Raw genomic sequence first — 25559 nt, forward strand, 5'->3', positions numbered from 1 at the left:
AGAGAAACATGAAGAAGGAAATGGAGTGAGAGAATCATGCAAGAGGAGAGGAAAGAAACACAGCAGAGAAAAGAGAAAGAGAAGCCTTCTCATACTAATCTGACAGAGGAGATGGTTTATAGAGACTGACAGCCTTTTCTGCTTGGCTGGCCACACCAGTCTCACCATCTCGTTTTCTTTTTGCCCCTCATCCCTCACCATCCTTCTACTTCAACCCCTCTTCTAATCTCATCCTCGGTTTCTCTTTCATGTCTCACTCTTTCCTTCTCCCCGACTCTTTGCCGCTGCGTGTCGAACCCCACATGCAGGGCTCGGTTGTAATTTGTATGACTTGTGAGCTGGCTGATGAGTTGGGGATTGAATGACGTGCGCGCGTGAGCAGTTCATAATTCACAGCTGCTGAGCTAAAGGTCTTCTCAGAAAAGAGCAGAACAGGAGGACGTAGGACGCGGGCGTCGACAAAAGTGCAAAACTTGAACTTTTCCATTTCTTTTCAAGTAACAGCAAAACTTCAGTGTTTGTCGGGTATCATAAATTAAATTCCTTACACTTTACAGTTGCGAAGTGAAAGGAAATCGAAACTTGTTTCTTTTAGTTAGCAAAAAAAAAGGAAATTTAAAAATCTGAAAAGTGCGGCATGCATCAGTATCAAGATCCCCTGATTCAACACCGTCTAGCCCCGCCTACAGACATCTAGCTGCTGGGAATTTAGCCGTCTGCCTTTCCAGCTTTACATTTTCAGTTTTTCCACTGATTCTCAGTTGAACCTCAGTTGAACTTTGACTGTTCCACTCTTACACATGAACATGTCTTAGTCTAAGACATTGCATTGAACCTTTGGTTGTATATTTAGGGTCACTGATGGAGTGGAAGATGAACCTCAACCTTAGCCTCAAGACTTTTGCAACCCTGCAAAGCCACATTATGTAATAATTTCATTTTCTGTGGTAATCTAATTAAATCTGGGTTGAAATATGCAACAATACGACCAAACGTTTGGGGTGTTCAGAGATTTAAATATGTATGATAAGAAACATGATCATATTTATCAAGATCAATACAAACACTTTAAAAAAGTGTAATCGCCACATTTTGTTATAATCAGTGCAAAGTGTAATAACATTTTTATTACAGGCTTCTCTGATTTAGGGTCTCTTTTCCTTTATTTCCTTCACTTGCTTTCTCTAAAAAAACATAAATTATAGTCTAAAACCCCACAAAGTTCAGATTAATTTCTGTAATCATAAAAAAATAATACATAACTTACTTTGCTTCACCATAAGTACGTTGTAAAAATCTATCATGTAGAAATCCCTACAATAAATCAGGGATAGTAGTGTAGATGTGACAAAATGTGACAATGACTTTGAGCAAAAATAATTATTAATGTGCAGTTTTATTACTCACTGAATAAATACACTGAATTTAAAAGTCCGTTTTCATTTCTAGTATGAAGTAACGTTGATGCAATGAAAAGTTCACTGATTTTATCTAACAAATGGGTCCATAAACGTGGAGCAGAGGGTCTGAATTGAACCACAGTATATATTTCTATTCAACGTCTTTAAATAGCTATAAATATGTTACAGTTAAACATTGCAGGGAAGTGCTGTCTTTGATGTCCCTATTTAATCTTTCACTTTGCTTCTGAAATCAGGTAATCAGCTAAATATGATTCTAAGCTTGGAAGTCGACAATAGACCTAAAGACCATCCTGATCTACGAACAAGTAAATCTTTCATACAGACCCCTGACTGAGCTCTACATAAATTATACTGGCTGTCTGTTTTCTGTCTGCCTCTTGCTCACCCTCCCTCTCCTTCTATCATTTCTTCAACTTCTGCATAAATTACTCCTCTTCCTCGCTCTCTCTCCGCTCCTCCATTCAAATTGGCACAAAAGCCTTTACTTGTGCACCAGGAGCCTCTAGAATGACTAATGTAGTCAGGATTAAGTCCTTTCACACATGTTGTGTTTGCATTAAAACTGAACTTCTCACACCTCCGTGTTCACTCGGCGCAATATGGGAAAGCACATATAGATATGAGTAATCAGACATGCCGGCTTTGAGACAAAGAGGGTGATTTACATGTATCTGCAGAGGGAATATGAGTCATCGCTTAAATGCGTGCAACTGCTGGTCATTAAATTATGCTTGATCAGAACTGCTTAAAATGGAAATTATAGTGTTTCTTAATACTGTAATTTCAAATGCATCGACGTAATTTATGCGCGTTCCAAAAGAAGAGATGTTTGCTCGTGTTTTAAACGTTTTGGAGCAAATTTCTAAACTCCCAACAGAGTATGAAACTTTTTCTTCAAAGTATAAATTTGTGAAGGGATTTAAATGAAAGCCTTAGCTGAATACGGTTTCATCATTTTCATCGAGCACAATAGTAAACAGTAATCCATCCATCCAGAAACTGGATAATGCTCTTACAGGAATTCAGCTACAACAGTTTCACTAATGCACATCCACATCGATCAATTCTGAGAGAATCTCAAATGTTTCTTTTCATGTGATCAGAGAGTAAACAAAGACTCAGTTTTGCAGAGGCATAACAGAGCATGCTGGGTGGCGAACGAAGAGAAGGACAATCGGTTATGAAACCAAACTAATGAATCAAACAATAAAACACTGTTTTTCGGGGATCAGATTCAAAGTATCAGATCAGAGCGTTTTGAAAAATGTTCAGAGTCGATGAATAAATTTAACTATGAAGTTGTCGGAGTGATTTTATTTTAGGTGGCCCACATGCAGCGCAGCGCTAGACATATTTTTAATTCAGAACCTATCTACAGGTGCATAATAGTGAGTTTTACCCACATAACTTAAGTGTGTTACACCTTGTACAATGATAGTCACAGTCAGAGCGGGAGATCGCATCGGCTGCTTCCCTGTGTGTTAGAGCTGCACAGAGAGGAGCTGAAACACTACTCATTAACTATTACAACATTCAAAGGCAAACACTGAGTTTATGAAGCAGCATCAATACTTTTTCTGTGAGAAAATATGAATCGAATGACAGAATCAACGAGTCATATTGAAATGGAAAGAACATGCTAATGTCAAACTATTTCAGTCCCATTTCAACCAGAGCAACACTGTGGCTGTACGTGTTGAGTCAGAAACGACTTCTTCACACACAAGACTTATAAAACCAACACGGTGCAGCAGAAACTTATTGCTCCCGTTCCAAAGAAACCTCATCAGAACGCATGGCATCATCAGCTCTTAACAGTACGAGAACGTTTTCAATAAACACCTGGTGACTTCTGTCCGAAAACTGAAAACGGGTTGTCAAATGGGCAGCATAATGGTCCAAAACATATGGTCAAATGAGTTCAGAAAAGGTTCGCCAGGCAACAAAATCCACCTTCTTCAATGATAATCACCTCTCACAGACTTATATTAGGTGGGGAATCTGTGGGATGAAATGAAGAGAAAACTGAAAAAAGGCCCAGAAGATTGTGAAAAGAGGATTCCTCTCACCGCGTGGTCCGACCTTGTAAAATGGTTTAGATAAACCCGTGGTGGGGAAAGTGGTTGCACAAAGCATTAACAGGAAGGGTGCAAACAACTCTGCCACTGCTTATTTAAGTAATAAATGTGGCTTAAAAGTTATAACATTTAAAAAAAAAAAAAAAAAATGAATTAACTATTAAGAAGTGTGAAGTATTCAGTGTGAAATATCACCACGCCCACTTTAGCGGGGAGTTCCAACAACTATGTTTGCATCTCTAATTGAACACCGGGACGAGAGTCTGAGTTTGTGCCGCTGAGTGTAAGATTTGAGCTATGAAAAAGCGCAGCTTCACAACATGGAGAACAACAGCAGACACAGTGTGTGAGCTGCAGAGCTTTACGGAATCAGTCTGTCACTTTTGCCTCCTGAAGGCAAAGTACAAAATGTTACCACTTTAACACTTCTGTCACCTGCAGGCAAACAATGTTAAAGTGGAACTGTTTTTCTCTCTCTCTCTCTCTTAACCCTGACAGCTCTCTTCCTGCTAAGCTACGGTGATTAATGCAGCAAAGCTCCAACTCGAGAGGATAAATATATCTACGCAGAAATAATATTTAACTGATGGCTGCAAAATAATTTATTTACTGCATTTCTTAGCCTTCCATTTTTAGATTGAAATTTAAATCTTATCTATTCAGCAGGGAGACGGCGCAGGATGAAATTCAAGGTGCAACAAAGCTTACTGCTCAGTCTATGCAGACTGTGTAAAAGGCTTTTGTCTTCAAAGTGACGCCTACATAAAATCTAAAACTTTACCCAAGTTGGAGCCAGATAAAAGTTAACTGTGACTGCCACTGAAAAAAAGTACGTGAGAGGAAAGTTTCTTAAAAGCCTACCTGATTTCCTGTGCAGCCGCATTGTGGATAGCGTAGGCTTCGACATGATATAAAACATAAAATAAAAAAAGATTATATCTGGATTTTTGCAGTATTTTCATGACTAAACTCCAACTCCAACATCTTCAGAAACGGGATCGCCCGCCAGATTTTGCAGACGTAACGCTGGTGATGCAATCAATCTTCCGTTAAGTCCTAAACTTTTGCTGCTTTAACTTTTTATTCCCCCAAAGTGATTGCAGCTTGATTAAATCTGCAGGTTCGGATTTGTGTCTGTGTTTTCATGTCCATGCGTGTGTGTGTGTGTGTGTGTGTGTGTGGGTGTGTGGGTGTGTGTGCGTGTGTGTGTGGGCATTCACCCAGGGCAGACGGTGGCTGTCGGCCATGTGCAGGTCCCTTCTCCACTGCTGCGATGCCGGGTTCGGCGGCGTCGCCTTGCCGATCGGGTGAGGGGGCTGCGGCACACGAAACTGTAGGAAGAATGACAAAGACAAACAAAGACCCAAGAGGGCCCAGGGTCAGGGGAGAGACCAGGGGTCAAACACAAAGGTCATGAAGAGGAGTAAAGAGACACATTTCGCATGCGAAGCGCACACACACACACTCACACACACCGAGACACACACGGCCTCCTATTAAAAGATGGATAATATCGGCTTTAAAGCTGCACTAACAGCTCTGAGTCTCATTCAGACAGTCAGACGGTGTAAACAAGCGTTCCCTACACCGCTAATCCCTGAATAATAGTACATACAGATAGAGAAAGAGAAAACAGAAGCAAACCAATCACTCAGGCTGTCGTGAACGAGAGTGTGTTGTGATCTCTGTGCTTTTTCACAATCACAGTACTGCACATCACTTCCTTTGATGCTGTTGATGATTTCCTATTTGATGCAATCAAATGAGTGAATGTACCTGATCTGTCTACAGTTTAGTTTTAAAATGAGACGTAAAGCGTTCATGGCCCCTAAACTTATTTAGATTTGGTCACTTTACAACTACTCATGCTAAATTTCTCTGTCAAAGAAACACAAAGCAGCACATTTTTCCAAATAGAAATCCATAAAGTGTGGCAAGCATTTATATTCAGTAACTTATTATTTTTGCTATATTGTATCCAGCTGCCTTCAGAAGTCACTTTGTCAGTAAGCAGAGTTCACCTTAGTGTAATTTAATCTAATTTAATCTCGTATAAATCCCGCTGTTCTGTGAAGGTCTCACTGGACATCGTTACATGTGGTGGCAGCATGATACTGCGGGGATTGTGTGTCTGTAGCCGGGTCAGGGAATCTGGGAGGAAATATGTTAGAGGCTTCAAAAGATATGAGACTTGAGCAGAAGTGGCCTAGTCAAATTTCAGACCTGTAAACAATTAGGAATCAGGAAGCTATATATCATCTTCTTTTCATTTCCCAATTATGCATCACTTTGTGTTGATTTCTGAGACGAAATGCCACTGAAAGACGTTGATGTTTGTGGCTGTGACATAATAAAATGTGAAAAAGGCTCTACATTGAAAAGTCCTCGGCGGATTAATGCTTTCCAAATGACATGCAGTCAGTATTGTTCGCAACAACAGACCTGGCCTTTGATTTTTACAAAATTACGAACAGCTGGAAATCTGGAAATCTATAAGTTACGATGCCTTGGGTTCCCCAATATACTCTGACTTAGGGTTTTTAATCTTCGCTTATAACCAAGTCAAGATTTATTTGCAAAGCAAATTTAAGCAAGAAGGCACTTCAGTTCAATCTGGTAAGTTTCAGTTTTTCCGTTTTAGAGGCATCCACTTTTAGGAAACTGGAAAATATGAAATTGGGCCTTAATGATGTGTACAATGACTAAGATATAAAGCTCAAGGTGACTGAACATCTTTTTTCCTCTGAAAAGGTTCACGATTAGCATCTGTGTTGGGAACCACAGGAACAGCCCTGCACACGTGCAGCAAGTGATTTACAGATCCTGTTTCTCACCTCTTTCTACGCCTCACTTTGCCTACAAAGTAACACGTCACTTCAGCGCGGTCAAACTCACAGAAAAAACTTCTTCAATTGTCAACAGAGAAGAATAAAAGCTAAATGTTTAAAAAGTATACTATATTTTAGTTTACTGTAAGTATAGATGAAGATTCAGTTTAATAATTTTTACTTAAACTTAACTGCACAACATGTAGGTTTAAAATCAGTGCGGTGAAGCATTGGTTTCAAAGCAGCAAATGTTGCAGGAAGACAATATTTAGGTTTTGCTACGTTTTTACAGAATTCTCCGCACCTTTGGTACTTTAGAAAAAAAATAATGATCTAAAAACACACATGGTATGGTAAGACTGAACTAAATTATAACTCTCACATTATAATAATAATAAAGGGATGAAACTTGACTAAAATAACTCATTGTTCCCCTCTCTGTTTTTCTTTTTTAACAGTGGCTGTCCTCTTTCTGTCTGCAGCCTCTGTATTTCAGCTTTGACACAGTTACATCTCTCCTTGCTGCATTAACGGGTGATAAAATGACAAACAACTGGGCTCAGGCCGGACTCAAATCGAGCTCATTCTTCGTAACAACCTCTGACTTTATGGAAGAAACGGTACTTCAGTAATAAAGCCATAAATTCTCATTCCCCTCTTAGCTCCCCATCTTCTTACAGAACAACACTATGAATAAAACATCAAATCATTCGGCTCTGTGCCGCACAATATTCTCTATATGCTTCTCTATGAATAATGTAGTGGCGGGGCTTATTAATATGGGCTTTTCCTCGGCGGTGAGGTAATTCTGCGCTAACAAACAAACGTCGTATTAGCTCTGATGTTTGGCCGCTGGAAGCTGAAATGTGAGCGCAGGTTACATTCGCAGCCGACTGAAAACGGCTCGCTGCACGGTGTGGCTCAGGGCTGTTGCCAAGTAATCTAACGGCAGCTGAGCTTTTCTGTGTCTGTCATCCCACAATAACTGCGACAACAGCAGCATAGATCTACAACGGCCTGCGCACGTATCGCCACTCCTGGTAAAGACGAGTAAAAAAAACTTAAAGTTTCCAGGTGGGGTCACAGTGGCATCATCTCATAATGAGGAAATCTGCAGCAGGTCTCGAACTGAAGGATTTCCTGACTGCGAATGCAAGATAAACACGAGTCCTCATCCACATGTGCTCGGCGTTATTACAGTTGTTTTAAATCTTTCCAGTATTATTGTTATTATGAGGGAGTAGCTGCCATCTTGTAGCCAATTTACCACCTCTAAAAAAATGTTTAAGAGTAATAAAGAGATAATTTTGAGTCTAGTTGTGGGAAGTTGTGCAGCTAGAGAAATATTTACTCTTCCTTTTTTCCTTTCAGACGGTTGTTACAACGCGGAGCCATGGCAACGTCTCAAAGACTCAAATAATATCTGAACTACGACCCCAAATCACGCAGCAGTTGAAAAGAAGGAGTCGTGGATGCAGGGAGAGGAGGAGGACGTTCACTCGTTGCACAATCAATCATTTACCATGAGATCTTGACAAGAATTTTGATTTGTCGTTGTATTTATAAATTTCAATCAATAACGTTAAAAAAAAACACAACAACGGGGCGTGCTCCGGTGGTGTAGAGGGTAGCGCTCCCCACGCCTGGAGGCCCCCAGCCCCCGACGCGGCCGTCATGGGTTCAATTCCCGGACCCGACGACACTTGCCGCATGTCTTCCCCCCTTTCCTGTCAGCCTACTGTGGTATAAGGGACACTAGAGCCCACAAAAAGAACCCCTGGTGGGGAAAAAAAAACCGAAAACATAACAACACAAAACTGACAGTGTCATCTGAAATTATATTTTTACTATTTCAAATGGGAATGTTTTAACAGTGATTCTGTCTGAGATGCTATGAATTTGAAAAGTGGCTAAAAAAAAATGTATCTTATTGAAACTTATTTCTGCCTAATGGAACTATGAAGTTTGAATGTTCAGAGTATAAATGAACAATTCTTTTGCCACATTTAATTTAGACCTGTTAGAAGGGCCAATGTATGAAACAACCACTGATCAACAAAGGTATGAACTGTATACGTGCTGCAATGGTAGATTCATTTATTCAGCCTTTTTCTTTTTCTGTTACACAGAGTGCAGCAAAAGGTGGATGCTGCTGTAGCTTTATGCCATGAAGGCTGCATTTTTCTAATGGAAATTTCCATCCATCTTCCCTGAGCAGTTCATTATCATAAATTTCACAATATATCTGATGGTGGGGCTTATAGCAGCACCAGCTACTGTTACTAGCTCAATTTATTATTCAATTAATTTTCAGATTAGTTTGTCGTGTAATTTTGTTTACAGAGTTTCTGAAAGGGACTTTTTTTTTTTGCACTGACTTACTCTCAAAAGCAATTTGTTTCCTACGATATGAGAGAAAAGAAAAACAAGCTTTTGATAGAGAATCTCTCTCTCGAGGTAGAGAGATGTGCGCACACATTCATACATTCAAATGGGCGTATCGTGTGTTTGAATTGTTTTGGCATTTAATAATCTAATAAAAATAAATACTTCTATAAGCCTCAGCCAAGGTGATAAGTTGAACTTTTGTGGCGGCGTCAGATTGTGGTTTCTCGACACACGGTACAGATACGGTTTCTTTCTTTCTTTCTTGTGGAAACAGACCTTTTTTTACTCTCCGCTTTTAAAAGAAAGCAATCTGCATTCGACCAAGGCGTGATGTATTTTAAATCTAGATTGTGCACCACCCGTTCCGACTCGCCCTGATCCTGCTGGGTCTTTGCGGGTACAGAGGTGCAGCACAAAACCGAGCTGCTGGTCAATCAGCAGAATCTACGGCTCAGAACACACTGATGATATCCAAACTTAAACAAAGACATCACTCCTCATGTACAAGTTTGTTTGTTTTTTTTAAAATCTATTTTTCTGACATATCCACAGAGTTCTGTGTGCGAGTCCTTTTCGAGGGTTTTAGAGATGTGAAGCATCTTTTAAAAGTCTAAATTTGAGCCATTTCACACGGCAGCGCCGCAGCTCACTCTCAGTGAAAGAAACAAGAGAGGTTAGAAATCGAAGCACATCGCTTTGCTTCAGGTGCCTCTGCCCGGGTGGAGTAAGTGATATTGATTCATACCGCAGAATGGGGAGGAAGTTTGTTTATTGTAACTGGAAATAAGACCGAAAATAGCTCGGAGGGGAACTCTAAGGAGAAAGGACGCTTCGTCAAACGTTCTTCAAGAAACAAAACTACACCGCAGGTTAATCTGCATCAAAATGTAGATTAATCTGATTATGAATATTTACATAAAAGCTGTTGATGTTGTATCTTTAAATTTGATTTTAAACAGGTTCGACCTGCACACTCTTCTGTGAAGCGGACAGCGTCAGTAATCGGGGCGTGTGTGTGATTGTTCCAAGAAGGAATGCAGCTCCTCTACAAATACTTAAAAATTTAACAGCATGAAATGATGGCAAAGGAAAGAAACTGAGCTCACATCAGATTCTTGTTTTATGTTGCTTTTAATGTCCTTTTCATGGCTTATAAGTTATTACTAGTTATTGTCTAATGTGTCGATAAGATGAGCTTTTGTTGTAGAAGCAATCTTGATCTCTGAGATCTTCTACAAAAATAAAAAGTGGGAACCAAAACATGTGGTGAGGCGTCATTTTCATATTACAGCGCTTGCCTGTGGAACTTTATCTTAAATTAATATCTGTACTTTTTTTTCCACTTTCAAAAATACTTTGCATTGATTCTTTCATTTCTTTTAGCTAGAAGGATTTCAAAACATTTTCGTTTAAGAAATTAATTACGTGTTTAGTGTTGTTTACCTCATTATTATTAGTGTTTTGTTTTCGTTCATGTTTGGTTTTCGTTGTCTCCTGTTTCTATCTCATGCAAATCGTCCAGCATTGTTGTGTGCGGAAAGAGTCCGAAGAATAAAGACTAATTGAGTCTGTGAGAATACCTGCAGGGGATTCTTTGTCTCTCAAAATGAGGCTGGATTCTGAGACTTGAACATTTCCATGACTTACTGACAAATATTTTTTTTTCCATTCTGCACAAACCAAAGCAGAAAAACCTGTTTACAAATTGTTGGTTCTTCCATAACTCTCGGATGCGATTAGGGAAAGAGAAGTAAACCAAGTATATGCTTTTGATAAAATATTACAAAATTATTAATCATTCATTTTGTGCAAACCTGCTATAAATTTGGGGATTAATACAGTTTAAAGAATAAAGCTACTATTTCTTAAGCCATGGATCTGCTCATAGGAGGATCGGAAACGTATTTAATTTCAGTTTCAAACCTCAGATTGCCTCTGCTTCAACTAGTATCAAAAATATTTCATCTTTTGTAAGCATAGACACTCTAGAACTGATGCTCTGTATAAGGCTGCGATTTTTGTAATTGGATTGATTTTTTTATGGAAACAGTATTTTGTACTGTTTTATTTTGTTGTATTTTAACATAGTCGACCAATACACATATATTAGAAAATCCTAATGCGATACGTTTGGTTTCATCAGCACTGGGGATAATGTCACATCTCACTTCAGTGCTTTCTGGTTCCAAGTTAGGGAAACCAGTGGGATTTGATAATCAATGTGGTGCTAATTACTGGAGGCAATGCCAGCCAATAATGTAATTATTACCTTTTTCTAAATTCAGAACCAAAAAGGGAAAGCACTCATAAAGATGATGCCCAGGACTGATTGTGCTGCTGTCAGAAGTGGTCATAAACACATCGTATTTGCAACTTTTACGACTGCCGACAGTCCTAGTCGAGTTCTGACTTCAAGGGGCTTTGCTGTTGTCAAATTTTGACTGGGAGCTCAGAAAATCCAGTTTTGGATCGTGATGCAGGCCTGAAACAGTTACTGCAATATTTTGGGTAATTTCTTTTCTACAGATTGAAAAAAAAAGAGCGAGGAAAAACATAAAAACTGTTTAGGAAAAACTAGTTTGATGTAGAAAAGGTTTCATGTGTATCTAACCACCAATCCGTTGTAATCTGCATGTGTACGTTAAACGTGTGTGGCAAAAACCCGGTCTGACCAGGCGGCCCCTTCCGAAATCCAGACCTGCTGGGGGTTGTTGGAAAAAGATTTCCACCAGTAACTCAGGAAAGATCCGGATGCAGCTTAAAGCAGACGCTGTTTGGAGCGCACGCCTTCCAGGGGTCACGCTTTGAAACAAGCACACGCAGCGTCGCAGACACCAACTAACCTGATTGGTGGAGGTGAAGTCGAGGCCTGCCTCTGGCATCCCCAGGAACATGGTGTCCCCGTCCAGCTGGAGAGAACAAAAAGCAAGAGAAACAATGTCAACAAACTGAAAAATCAAACACGGCAAACAGAGAGCGGCCAGCCTCCAGTGAGATGGAGGTAACAGATTAACTGACAGGCAGTCAGAACCACTTTCTGTCTGCACTTCTTCTGATACCGAAGGCCCTCTTGTAGTCCGCGTGTGTGTTGAAAAAGGTTCATTTTATAAAATAGGATTCATTTTTTTTCAAACAAATTTAACTGATGAACAAAACCCCACAAAGGAGAGCGAAGCAGTACATAGAGTGCTCAATGAATTGTACGTCTAGTTGGATGTTTACCAGAAATCTCTTATCAAACAAGAAGGCTGTTAAGTTTCACACCAGTCCTAGTTCTTCAATTTCTCTAGTGGCATGCAAAAATGTTTCTTAATCTGAACGACGGCATCTTGTTTAAACACCACAGCGTTAAGTCAACTAGCTGGTAATTTAAAATAAAATATTATCTTTATTTTCCAACGAGCCGAACATAGAAACATATTTATTATAACTTACACGGGACATTTTTCTCAGTATAGAGCATGACATTTACCAAACTTCCTCTATTACCAGAACCTCACTTCCTCCTTCCTTTCCATTTGTTAACTTGTCCAAAGCTGTTAATGTCGCGTGTCATAAGCTACCAACACACATTTAATGCTAATCAGCTCATTAAGAGGTGCTAATGAACACAAAAGTGTTTTAAACTAGATTCATTTCACCTTTTTTTTTTTTTTTACCTCATGTAATTCAACTGATTTTATACCAGCCATGCATCAACTCCTACACACCTTGTGCATTTTTCATATCCATTTTGACATGTTATAGTAATTTTCCATCTACTGCAAGGAAATTTAGTTATATGCATCCAAGTGACAGTATTTATCACCAGGAGGCCACCTAGACTTTTTTTAAATTGATTAGGGGTCCGAATCTGACATATTTCATGAGTCGGTTGGTCTACATGGGAATCAGAGCCACTATCGAAGAAAATATGCACTTATAATATCGATCTAGTTAAATTAAATGAGATTGCCCCTTGGATGGACTGGTGTTCAGGATGTATCCTGCTTTTCGTCCAATGAAAGCTGGAGCGTAAATGTCCGATGAAATGTCTGATTTATTCGTGTCATTTATGAAAATGCTAAGAAAATGATACGCACACAATTGTTTTAGTAGACGGGTAGGAAATTGTTTGTTTATGGTTTTCTGTTTATGTAGAGAAAGACAAAGGTAAAGTACAAAATGAACAGTAATATAATGATACAAAGAGGTAAATAAATATATAGAAAAGGCAGCTTTGACGTTGTTATGTGAGAATATAAAACCTTTTCACTGTTCTGCTCTTTATACAGCAACAGTAGCATAACAAGCTGATTTTAGATTAGCAAATAGACGCTCGCCAGCAGCAGTTTCAAACCATTGTTATCTTAATATAAAGTATCCACACCATGACTCTGAGTTTTTCCCCTCCAGAAATATTTCTGTCTTTTTGTAAGTCACCTGAACAGAAGAACACTTTGCTGCTCCATGCTGCAAACAGAGAAGGTTTTCTTCACTTTCTTCATGTTGGAAAACTAGAGCAGTTTCTGAAAACGTTACATTTCACAAACGTGGAATTTCCTGAATCAGCAACCTGACAGTGCTTGTTTAAAATATGAAACAAGAGGTCAAAGTCTCTACGGTCATTGAGGGTGCGGACGGCTTGATTGGAAACTAAAATAACCAGTTTCTACCATCACTCACAATCTTAAAGTGACTTGTCACTACTTTAAAAAGGTACCAAATGCCACAATCTACAAACAGCAGTATTGCATTTATTGATTTTTACTCTTGAAGCCTAACTTCCAACTCAAAGAGAGGCCAAACAAATCCATATTTGCATGGTGAGCCAAATTCAAATAATTCGCGGTATCCTGGGTGCATAATCATTGTTTCAGTTGACAAACACAAGAGGAACATTTGAACAGGTGGGCAGAGCAAAGCACTGACTTGTGTACACACACACACACACACACACACGCCTACACACACACACACATTAAGGTGGACAGACAGGTGTAGCTGCCCTATCCATTCGCCAGCTGTTGGGTATTATGCAAACGAGGTGTAGAATTACAGAGCAAACAGAAAGCCAAAAGGAACAAACAGACACTGTGATGGACAGGATGTTGTTTGGAGCATTTACAGTTAAGTTTTAGCGCTCTACGCAGAACAGTTTCACATATCAATACAACAACAACAATAAGAGGAACACGCACTTTTTCCATCCCTCTGAATCATTCTGCTCTCAGCGTGAACATCTATACAGAGAGGGGAGGGAGGAGGAGAGCGTCTGACCTCAGTGTTGAATAACTTTCCTCCTTTCACTACACTTTCAACAGAGCCAGTCACACAAGACGTCTAGCAGGAGATCGCACAAACCTTGTGGAAAAATAAAACACTGAGAAATCCTAAGTGTGTAAATAAAGTCTCCTTCCGATAAAATCTATGGCCCGTGTACACGCTTTCAGCAATACCAATAAAGACCAAATCTGTGAATGTTTGGTGTTTCTAAATCCCAATTCACACCACTTTTAATGTTCCAGTTATTTAGAGCTTTTATTTACATTCCACGCTGCAGTATGGCAATACTTCTAATGTTTTCAAAACGACAGACAAAGAGACAATTAATATCTGGAAATATTAGATTTCAATTTGTGCTGTTGGTCTCTACCTTTCTCTTTGCCGCATGCAGGAAAAAAAAACTTATGGAAAATGGTTCAAAAACAAACAAGAAATAGTTCATGGGTCAATGACTGAGATTTAAAGCAAAGCGACCGCAGCAAAGTCGTTCTCCAACTTGACCAAGCTGCTGCTTTTTTCTGAAACACAAAAAACTAAACAACATATAGCTGCTGATGTTACAACACTGTCCTCTCCACATGCCATCATAAATACCAAATACTGAGCTCTTAAGGATTATTCTGTCATTTTATCTGTATTATATATATTATCTAAAATTGAACAATGCCTTCAGTAAATCACTACTTACTTTAATTTTTTTAAATGGCCATGACTATACTCTGCTTCTCGTACCTTTATATTTCATCTGAAACTGTGTTTTTAACTAACACCAAAAATATTGTGAAGAACATGACACTCTGACTGCACATCTCCTCGGTTAACTTTATAAGTACCACCAACTCAAGCTCTTAATCCCAGTCAGACTTGTTGCCGTTAAAGTCAGAAACAGTTTTGAGAAGCATCCAAAATAGATTTTCTCTTTTTTATTTCCCAGTATCTGCTTCAAATACTCACTGACTTTGTGAATCCAAAGCAGGAAGACAGTAACAATGCGTAGAATGAGTTTTATTTGTATTATCATCCCGGTTTGCCCTCATTTAATCGCATGTTTTCCTGATGTTATGCAGCTCTACTGTAAACTATCTTTGACTCTTCTAAATGCTGTGTTGGGGATTGACGCTTTCCTTTTATAGGTCAATATGAGATTCACCTGGACTGATCATACACTACCGTATTTTACAGTATTACAGTATTTAATGAGAAACTTTGAACAAAAAAAACCATTACACAACTCCTTATTGATTAATACAAAGATGACAAGTGGGTATAGATGGGAAAATCTGCTCCCAGTTATAGTTTTAAAAAGGTATTAATAAAGCGATGGTGGATTTATTATCATAAAGGAAACAAGACGTAGATTTCCTTCATCGGGAGTATATGATGGAAATGTTTGTTTTTGTTGTTTTTCTTGCGGTTTTTGAACAAAACAAGTTTTGAAACTCGGCATGCCTCGATACCAGTAAGTGGCTCATGTCTGATCATTTCAGATTCAGTTTTTTTTCCTGCCGCCTCATTTCCTGTGTCAGAATGTTACAGAGCTGGTAACAGAATGTGCTCAGAAAGAACCTTCAGTCCAGTAAGACCAGCAAGAGCACATACCCAAAGCTTCTTCAGAACCAGTTTAACCTGCTTCTGCTGGGGGCCAAAGGTCAACCGGGTAAACAAGAACAAGGAATCTGTCTGGAAGTCAGAATATGTTCACTTTTTGGGGACACACTGAACCAGAATCAGGCAGCAGTGGCAAACATACGTGAAGCTCTTGCAGTAAACGTTAAAAGGCCAGATATGGTTCTGAGCAGAAAAAATGAATAACAAGCAGCATTTACTTCTTCCTTTCAGACAACATAGACGGAGGGAAACTCATGAACTTGAACTATACACTTAATCACATTCAATTATGTAATTTCCCTAAATGTATTGGTAAAGAAAAATAGACGCAGTTTCAGAATCCCTTAATCAGATTGTATCAGGGTGCAATTAGAGTCATTTGCCGAGAGTAAGCGAAATGTAAATGTGTTTGTGTAATCCCAGGGACAAATATAGGTCTCCACTCACAGTAAGAACCATCAGAGGAGAGGAGAGCAGAAAGAATGGGGACAGAGTGGGGGGGAAAAAAGCCAGAAGAGAGAAATAGTGATGATTTCTGTTCAGTGAGCGCTCAGTGAGTGGAACCTATTACGTTCCTCATTAACTCAGAGGGACACGAGGACAGAGATGGATCTCAGTAGCTGTCACTTCCTTTAACTTTACATCTGCCCGCTCTACACTTTTGTTCGAACGACGAATCTAAAACCAGTACCGGTTTAAATATTAAAAGCTTTGTAATGTTGAAGCCTCCCTGCTTTATGTCTGCTGTCATATCAGTTAAGTAAATGTTTTTCCTCAAAAAATGTAGTTGGAAGCGCTGGCACCAGTCCTGCTTTAAAAAAAAAAAGGAAAAATGCTATTTTAATAAAGTGTAGACATTGCTCATTTTGGACTCTATATCTTTTATTCTTTTATGTTTATGTGTAAAGGGATTAGACAAGATGAGTTAAACATACTGTCTTTCGCCTGCCTCTCTCGTCCATAAAAGACATTGCCAAAAGGACTGTTTGCAGAAGTGAATCAACTCTGTTTTACATTAACATGACATCTACTGATATCTGTGACGCGTCAAGATTTCAAAAGTAACGGTGGTTGTGTTAACTAGATGCAGGTTTTTGACTTTAAACACAATAAAATACAACTGCAAAGAATCCCCGACTCTATTTGTGGATTTTTCTGTGGGACATGACTCCAGATTATTTGAGAAAAATTCATGGGTTTTTGAATAAATCTAAAATATTCAGTAGAAAACGCAGCTTGGGAGACTGAAACACGTAGCCCCAACGCTACATGGCAGACTGCAGGCAAAGCAGTCAATCTAGGAGCACCATTGGCCTGACTGGCTCTTCCTCTAGCCGTTAGCTCCTTTGGCAGTGCTAAGGCATTAATATGTATATTAATATTTGGTGTTTGACCTATTAGGATATAAGTGGTGGTAAAAAGAGTCACTAGTATGTGTGGAAAGTTAGCTAATACTGGGTGAACGCTTTATCTAAATTTTAACTTCAACAGATGCTGAAACCTAAACTAATATTAAGTGGGAGCTTCACCCTATTCAGATTATTGTAATTTTCTTTTCTACTAGCTAAGATATCAATTTCTAGTTATTTAGAGTAGATGCTAATATCCCTAAACCTACTTCCCTCGCAGCTTTCCGTCGAAGCTGAAAGCTGGGTCTCTTTTTTTCCCCCCACTTACTTTCCCAGGCTCTGACAAACTCATTAATCCCATTTGTCACCTAAACTTACTCACATCCACAGTCACAGCAACGATTAAAGAGTTTAAAACAGCTAAAGTTGTGACAATCAACCCTGGACACAAACACAAAGTCCAGTTCAGCTAGCAGAGACGCACAGAAACCAAAACGACAGAGGAGGTAAAATGAAAGAAAAATTTAAAAAATCCACAACGGCTTTCTCCAACGTTTTGCACAAAATGGTGCAATTGTGCAGCAGCTTAGCTCTGGTCCACTGAATACTTGGGAATTTCTTTCGGTGTCATTTGTGCAACAAAACCCTTTCACATGGAAACATGATGTTGTTTTAAAATCCTATGCAAATATATTACCAACAGTGATGCAAAATTGTAACCTTTAGGCCTCTGTGGCCAAATGGAGCATACAGAGATTTTCCAGCCAGACAATGCTTTACTTTATTTTAAACTTAGCATTTTAGCTTGACTTTGAGCATGCTGCGGTATTTCAATGAAAACACGTGGCTTCGGGTGTTGTTCATTGTATATATGATTCAAAAATATACTTTGCATCCTTTAATTATTCATGAAAGAGCAACATTTTTATCAGTACTTACTTTGTGTCAAATCTTTGAGCAAGAGGACTAAAAAAAGATTGCCCGTGTTTTGTAGTAAACCCGAATTACCTCTCCGCTCTCCCTCCCCATGCCTATCTCTTTCTCTCCCTCTCATATCTCTGCAGCTCACTCCATTTCTGTGTGTGTACGTCTGTATTTGTGTGGGTAAAGCAAAGGTTTGAATAACAAGCAGCCCGCTAAGTGGGTCAGGGTCGGAGGAAGGGGGAGAAAAAGGGGGAGAGAGAGACTATTAGGATGACAGACAAGGACAAAGGGGGGAAAAAAGAGAGGAATACTGCATATCAAGGAAAAGAGGAGAGAGAGAGAGGAGAAAAAGGAGGAGCCGCTGAGAAATGGAATGTGCAGTGAGTGAGAGATGGAGAGAGAGGTAAAGGGCGACTTTATGTGAGCAGAGTGATACAGAGTGAGACGATAGGATAAAAATGGAAAGAGTGTGATTTTACTCCATTTCCCAGAAACAAGACTGCGGTCTGGTTACCTCTTGAGCTAAATCAGGGTACTCAGAAAAGCTTTTAGAAAGAAGAAGGAGGGGGAAAAAAACAAAAACTAATTAACGGACATATTATTCCATCAGAAAATGTTTCGATTGAGTCATATAATCTGAAATGAGAGATAAGAAGTGGAATTTCTTTCAGCTGAAAGCGTCTTCTTTAAAAGCACAAAAACAGACAACTGGAAGCTTGAAATAAAGGAAGTTGTTAAATGACTTTGCAACATGTCAATCATGATAAAATGTCTTATAGGGGGAGAATATTTACTTAACTGCAAATAAGTGCTGCAAGAAACTTTTTTTTTTTTTTGCACCAAAGTGACAACTATGACATATTCCTAAATGTGTCCAAAATGCCTTGTTACTGTTATGTGTGGGACCAGGATCGGTGGATTTCCTCTGACTCTGAGTCGACTGAGGAAATAAATCAACACAGAAGACTGTACATTGAGAAATAGATGGAAAAAAAAAAAAAGAGTCATGAGTGGCTTTGTGGAAAAGGCAGATTCACCCAGCTGTGGCAGCTCAGTTCAGCAACTGTTTATCTGTCTTATCTATGTCACCCTGACAACAATATAAACATGGTTTTATTGGCTAAATGTATCCACCCTGGCTGTAAATCTAGATTGGATGTGCGTGGGCAAACACTTTTCTGTATGTGCAGAGGGGAGGAGAAAAAAAAAAAAGAAGACGTTTCTTAAAACGGAGCTTTAATCATCAGTTTAATTATTTTTGAGCTAACGAAGCGGTTCACATTTCAACAGTATGTTTACAGTGAAGCCCATTCTAATTTAGTTTTTGCTTCTTGCAGTATGACAAGTCTGTGTGATTTCCTCCAAACCGCCGGCCGTGTAAATTAAAGTATAATGTTTATTATGACTGATAAAGGTTTGCTTAGTTTCGGTGACAGCTTAAAGATCTTCTCTTATGCCACAATTAATCATCTACTCAGATACGTTCAGATGGAAAACACACTCATACTGCTACTCCAGCCAGTATTTTACCAATTTAAGTCATACAGTTTTTACCTATCAAGAGGAGAAAGACTATAATCTGTTAGCAAAAGATTAAAGATTGTTGCTCGTGTTTGCTTAATTTTGGCTGTTTTATTAGCTGGGTTGGGGCAGACGCAATCCGGTATTGTTTTTGGACATGGACATACTTGGACTGGATGTCAGGCTGGTGGCACTGATCCAGTCTCAGTGGCTCTGTGTTACCCCAAGTGACCTAGAGCCAAAAATAAATAAATAAATATTGCATCTGCCCCAAGAAAATGGCTGGGGCCTTTATTGGCTGTTTTTCAACTTATCAGAAACACAACAATAGAATCCTTATCTTATCAGAGATAAGCATCCTGGGCACTACCAGGAAATGCTCTTTGGTGTGGATGCTGTTACTGAAAAAAGGGGTTAAGTTTAGTACAGAGCAGAGCTTAAAATGAAGTAGGAAGAATATGTGAGAAACGACTAAAACAAGATATTCTCACACATCTTTTTGAGAATATGTGGTTCATTCAGGCTGTGAGAGAGCACGACCTTTCATTAGATAACAGGAAGGATGAGCGTATATAACTGGATAATGCTTGACCGTATCTTTTAGCCTCTGTCTTGGAAAATGCTGAATTTGGGACTCTCAGTGGCACACAGAGAAAAAAAATACCTCCCAGCTATTTTGAGTCAATCAACTTGTAAAGCCCCTCATCTGGCAATGTGTGCTCAAGCTCCCAGTGAATGTGTGTTCATCAAACCTGTTGAGCTGTGGTGCTCCAGATGTGCATTTCCCCCTCACAGTTGAGGTCAGGATTCACATTCACGACTGAATACACCTGAAGCAGCTGTTCAGGTGCTAGCCTTGCCAACCATGCTAATGGCTAAAACAAGATGCTAAAGATGGTTTGAAGTGTCAAATCTGTTGTGTTTATTTTAAAATATTCTCAAAGTGCTGCAGTCACAGTGCTGTGACTGTAGCACTGGTCTAATATATTAAATTAAGAGTTTATGAGAAGTAATTGGAGTCAACTAAAATCAGTATAACAAAAAGCCTGAGATCAGAAACTAGCTACAATATCAAAACACTCAAGACTCTTATTTATGGTATGTAAACAATATTTCAAAAGTTTTTTGTTTGTTTTTTTATAGATTTTGACAGATTTACCAGGTTACTGTTGTTTTGTGTGTGGACCAAGCATACAATACCTGCTGGCTGCAGAGGTGAGACGTCTCTGCATGGTCTTCTTTGGGTATAGTTAAGATAAAGAAAGTTGATTAAATGTACCTGCTATCTATGTTGCAAATATTTTGAACTTTTAAAGTTGTTCCTGTAAGTTGCTTTACTTTATTTATTGCCGCTTTAAAGTTGTAAGGGAAATATATCAAATTTGGAAATGTTGGCAGCTTGTTGGAAGGCTTTGACACACCAAGAGGGTCTAAAAAACACACAAAAGACACAAAAATATCGTACTGTTTTTGCCGGATGGAGGACTCAATCTTCACAGATCACACCCCTCCGACAGGAAAACGAATGAGCACGACATCCATATTTTCAAAATAACTCACCAAGACATCCTACATCTTCTCAAGATAATAGCTATATCAATGAATATATGGGTATACTCATAGACATATGATGTCAAAATTCATAATTTATGGGTATGCAAACACAAAATGTGCATTTCATCATAAAATGCACTAAGTCATGCTCTCTCACTCAGCTCATAGTAGGAGCAACAGTTAAGGCAGACAAAGTGAGAGCGACAGACAGTTTTTATTTTTTTTTTAAAGTATGAGAACTATAGCATGTCATATAACAATATTCATTCTTTTTATTACTGGCTTTATTGAACAATCTTAAAATTCCCACACCCAGGCCATATAAAAAATAGCCTCTCTAAGCAGAAGGTGAATTCATATGATCATCCAGTAATTTTGTTCTGGCTATTTTGCCAACATTTTCACCCCCAGTGAAGTCCTACTTACAGCTAACGTTCTGAAGTCCGATTGTCCACCTCTCCATTTCCATCCTGACAGACTGCAACTCAGATTGAGCAACTCTACAACTAAGATGGATGTGAATAGGCAGAAAGCTTAATTTGTAATTATTAACAGTGTAAGCACATTTGGTTTCACGTCATCAGGATCAGGTCAGGATCCAAATAAACGGGATCAGAGAAAATTGAATGCTAATTTTAGAAGGATTTGTCTTGTGCAAAACAGAGTTACCTATTGTTTTGCGCAAAACAAAGAAAACATTGGCACGAATCATCTTAAGAGGAAAACTTCCACACCAATGAAATGCGGGTTTAACTGATATGGTATCATTATTTGAACAAGATAAGCTAACCTGATGTCTTCTGGGTAGGTTTTGGTCATCATATCCTTTTGAAAACAAAAAGTAAAGGTCAGCTTATTCCTCAAAGTAAGCTGTGTGGTCTTCTAATAGTTTGTCACTTGAAAGGTGTAAGTTCAAAGAACTTGCCGAGTCTGAAATACACCTCTTACAATAGCATAAAGTTTAAGACTTAAAAAAAAAAAAGACAATTTTGTTTTTGAGGCATATTGTGTTTGATTGTCCCAGAGAACAAGCAGATAAATCAAGGAAGTGTGAAAGATAGTTTAAAGTCCCAGATAGTCTAAAGGGCAAAAGGGAACAGGGAAACAGGCACAACTTTACAAACTCAAACTGTGGCAATGTTGTTTCAGTCTATCCACAGCAATTAGCACTTCGCTACAACAGCTATGATGGCATGATTGAGAACAAAAGCCGAGTGCTAGAGGAAAACGGGCTCCAACTATTTCCGAATAACGTTGCTGGAACTGATCCAGTCTTGTCCGCCACAAGTTAATTGAGCCAAGTCATTGTCACAAATACGGCGCACACAAACACAGAACAATGCGGAGATGATTGCAGCATGTGATTTGATTGCAATATGTTTGTTTTGGAACCAAAATCCCGATAATTAGTCTCTTCTGGCAGCGCACTGTCTCCGCCCATCTGTTCCATTTGGCACCCCTCCACCAACAAGGAGCCCCTCATCGCTCCGTCCCCGAGACTTAACCAACTGAAACGCTTTCACACAAACCGGCACACAAGCAGCAGCTCTGAAGCTCTGAAAGCAAACCAATCATCAGCAAGCTGAAACGGGTGAGGGACGGGGAGATGAGTCTGGCGAGATGATTTTTTTTTTTTTTTCTGTGGGAGAGACTGCCAACGTGGACAGACGGACGGACAGATTGACTGGTTGTGTTCTGATAGATAATTAGATAAAATGCCGGCACTCTGGCTGGATGAAAACTTAAGGAGAGTACAGTAGAAACATGAGCAAAGGGCTGCTGGGTGAGGGCCACAGCAATGATAACTGTGGGTGTACAGTACAACTTCTGCAACTGATTCAGCTGAATAAATAAAAATATGACAGGAAGAATTACGGCCAACATGAAAACACCAATTACACAACACATTTACATATTAGTGTCTGGTGCATGGCATTTTAAAATCACTGACAAATCCACATTAATTCGTTTTTTTTATAATCCTGACTGACAAAGATTGTTCCTTAAAAATGGTAATGCTTCCTTTCAGGTTTGGTGAGGAGTGCATTATTTTTTTCATTGCACGGGGGATTATCCTGTTTATGCCAAGGCTGCATGCCAGCAATCACAATATACAGTAAGTTAAGTCAGCCAACTCATGTGGAGGCAGATTTATTATTACATGAAAACCCAGTGTGCTCCCCGCAGGTAAACACGAAGCGCGAGGAGAAATGGGTGTGATGACGATAATGTTCTGACACCCCCAAGGTGACTTTTGCTGGATCGACACATATTCTGCCTGTTTCAGTCTGAAGAAGTGCTCCAGTTGCTGCCAGGTTACCTTGGGCTGGCAGTCCAATTGATACAATTTCCCAAATCCCTTTCAATTACCTTATAATTTGTTATAGCTAAATTCTGCAGTGTGTGTGTGTGTGTGTGTGTGTGTGTGTGTGTGGTTGTGCTGGCGACCTGTCCAGGGTGTAACCCACCTTTCACCAAATGATTGTTGGACATGAAATTGGTGTAGACATTTTTACTGGCATTTTAAAGCAGAGAAAATGACACAAGAGTTCACCTTTTAAACTCTCTTTAACATCTTATATTAGCAATTGATAAGGACAGAAGCAGAAAACTTTAACCCAAGCTTCAGACTGTTTTCCTTAGATTATGTAGACATTTACCTGAGTTCAGAAACTCACAAAACGGAGGAAAAAAATCCTTCCTGTTATCTGCTGAAAGTATCACTCTCTCTCTTTCTTACAGCCTTAATGAGCCGCAGACACGTCTCAACATGTTGTAGTGATATATTTCTATTTTTAGGCTCCTCATTTGGCATTAAAATAATTTTGTTTTAATAATAAAACAATTTACCTGCAAAAAATATTTTCTGATCAATTTTTAAATAAAGTGCACATCTTGTTTTGTAATAAGTATCTGAGGATGTTTTCACACCTGATTGTCTGGTAGACTGAGTTAGATTGGAAAATTGCTAAATTTGTTACATTTGTCACACTCTAACAATCCAAGCTCTTGGAAAAACCAGTTCACCTCCTCACCAGTGGTGGCGCTGCACCAAGAACTACAGAGGGAAGCGACACAAAAACCTCCAATGAAGACATGAGCGAAACTTCCTTCTTCACAAAATGTAAACAAATACTGAGTTGTCAGATTTTAGTGGTTAGAGGATTTCTTTTTTGTCATTAGAAACAAACCATGACCCATTTCTCCCTCTAGTGGTAGCCTCTCATGTTTGTTTTAGTCGTATTTACCCAGAATGCTCTGCACTATAGTTTACTTCCCGCTGCTGGAGCGGTCTCTGGTCCACTTGGTATTCACATATGTATTTGAACCGCGCCAGAGTCCGTTTCAACCAAACTGATGGATCGGAGTTTCTCATTTTTTGGTTTGTTTGTGCATTCATTCCTCCGAATAAAGGATAACATGCTTTCCATTGACTAAAATCAATTTATTTGTTAAATCACAGAAATGTTAAGTAACGTAAATTGGTATGTAATTCTTCAAGTGACATTAAAAATAATTTTTTTTATGTTTTTTGTTTTTTTTATGTGTGTGGCGGCACAGGTTTCTTCTTTGTTCTTTGCATTGTAACGAATCAAAAATTAATAAAAATAATAATTAAAAAAAATAAAAAATAATTTTAAATGTTTCTACAGCCCACATTTAATCCACAAAAACACAAGTTTCTCATTTCTTGTGGGACGAGCTTTTCTTCTCCACAACATTTCATTGTAAGCACAGAACAAGACTCCACGTTTAACACTGAAAACACAGTCACATCCAAAAGACAAGTAGCAGAAGATGGAAAAAATGTTCTGTTGTTGCAAAACTCTGAAGTGTTTTTAATAACATAAAGTATAGCTCAGTTCTTTGAAATGATTATATAAACTATGGAACAGTGACACGGAAGAGCATAAACAACATCTGGACCCAGAAATCAAAGCTGCTTACAGGAATTTTCGGCATGATTCAGTTCGGAGCTATGTAGACCTTTTAAAGTGTCTATTCAATACATCCATGCTCTGCTGTCAATGCCACCACTACCTCCCACTGTTTTTCTTGTAAAATAACTCAAGACTGTTGGTGTAAACTGAAAAAATAGACAGAAAGCTCCACATGTTGAACAGATTGCCTTCCTTGACCGTCCCTCACTGCGTTCAGTTGAACATTAAAGCCACGCCAGATACTAACACAGCGGAGGAACTAAAACGGTAATTTGCATGATTTCAAAACACCCTTTGTCTTCGGCGATGGTTATATGAAAGACCAGTGTATTTGAGTTTCCCGTTTGACTGTTGACCCAGTCTAATTCAGACACTCTACAGTAGTTTTTATTGCTGTTGCACCACTTCTCTTACACCTCACCAAACAGTGAGATTTTGTAGAAATGTTTTCGGACACGTCTGTTCAGTTCTGATAGCCTGTTCTTCCCTCAGTGTTCGCTCCTGTTCTGTATTTGCTTTAGAAATACCTCACCCAGCTTTCACAATCATTATGTTTACATTAGGCCCTCTACTTCTGCCTGTCCCTCTTCACTTCTTTTCCTACTTTCTGGGACTCCTTCTTCTTCTTTTATTTCCTTCCACAAGTTAAGAGCAGCTGCACGTTTACATGGCTGCACTC

The 25559-nt window shown here is 39.0% G+C and overlaps 1 protein-coding gene across 3 annotated transcripts in view; it reads right to left on the bottom strand.

Annotated features, from left to right (window-relative positions):
- The window catches only part of tox (thymocyte selection-associated high mobility group box), a 53186-nt gene that overhangs the window by 21627 nt on the left and 6000 nt on the right, over positions 1 to 25559 (bottom strand). For all 3 annotated transcript variants that reach the window (XM_044134280.1, XM_044134282.1, XM_044134281.1), the window contains exons 2-3: positions 11562 to 11627; positions 4723 to 4833 (exon numbers count right to left, since the gene is read on the bottom strand). In XM_044134280.1, the coding sequence (XP_043990215.1) occupies positions 4723 to 4833; positions 11562 to 11627 (177 nt within the window). The remainder of the gene's footprint in view (positions 1 to 4722; positions 4834 to 11561; positions 11628 to 25559) is intronic.

This window comes from Gambusia affinis, linkage group LG12, assembly GCF_019740435.1.
Source record: "Gambusia affinis linkage group LG12, SWU_Gaff_1.0, whole genome shotgun sequence".
Classification (NCBI taxonomy): domain Eukaryota; kingdom Metazoa; phylum Chordata; class Actinopteri; order Cyprinodontiformes; family Poeciliidae; genus Gambusia; species Gambusia affinis.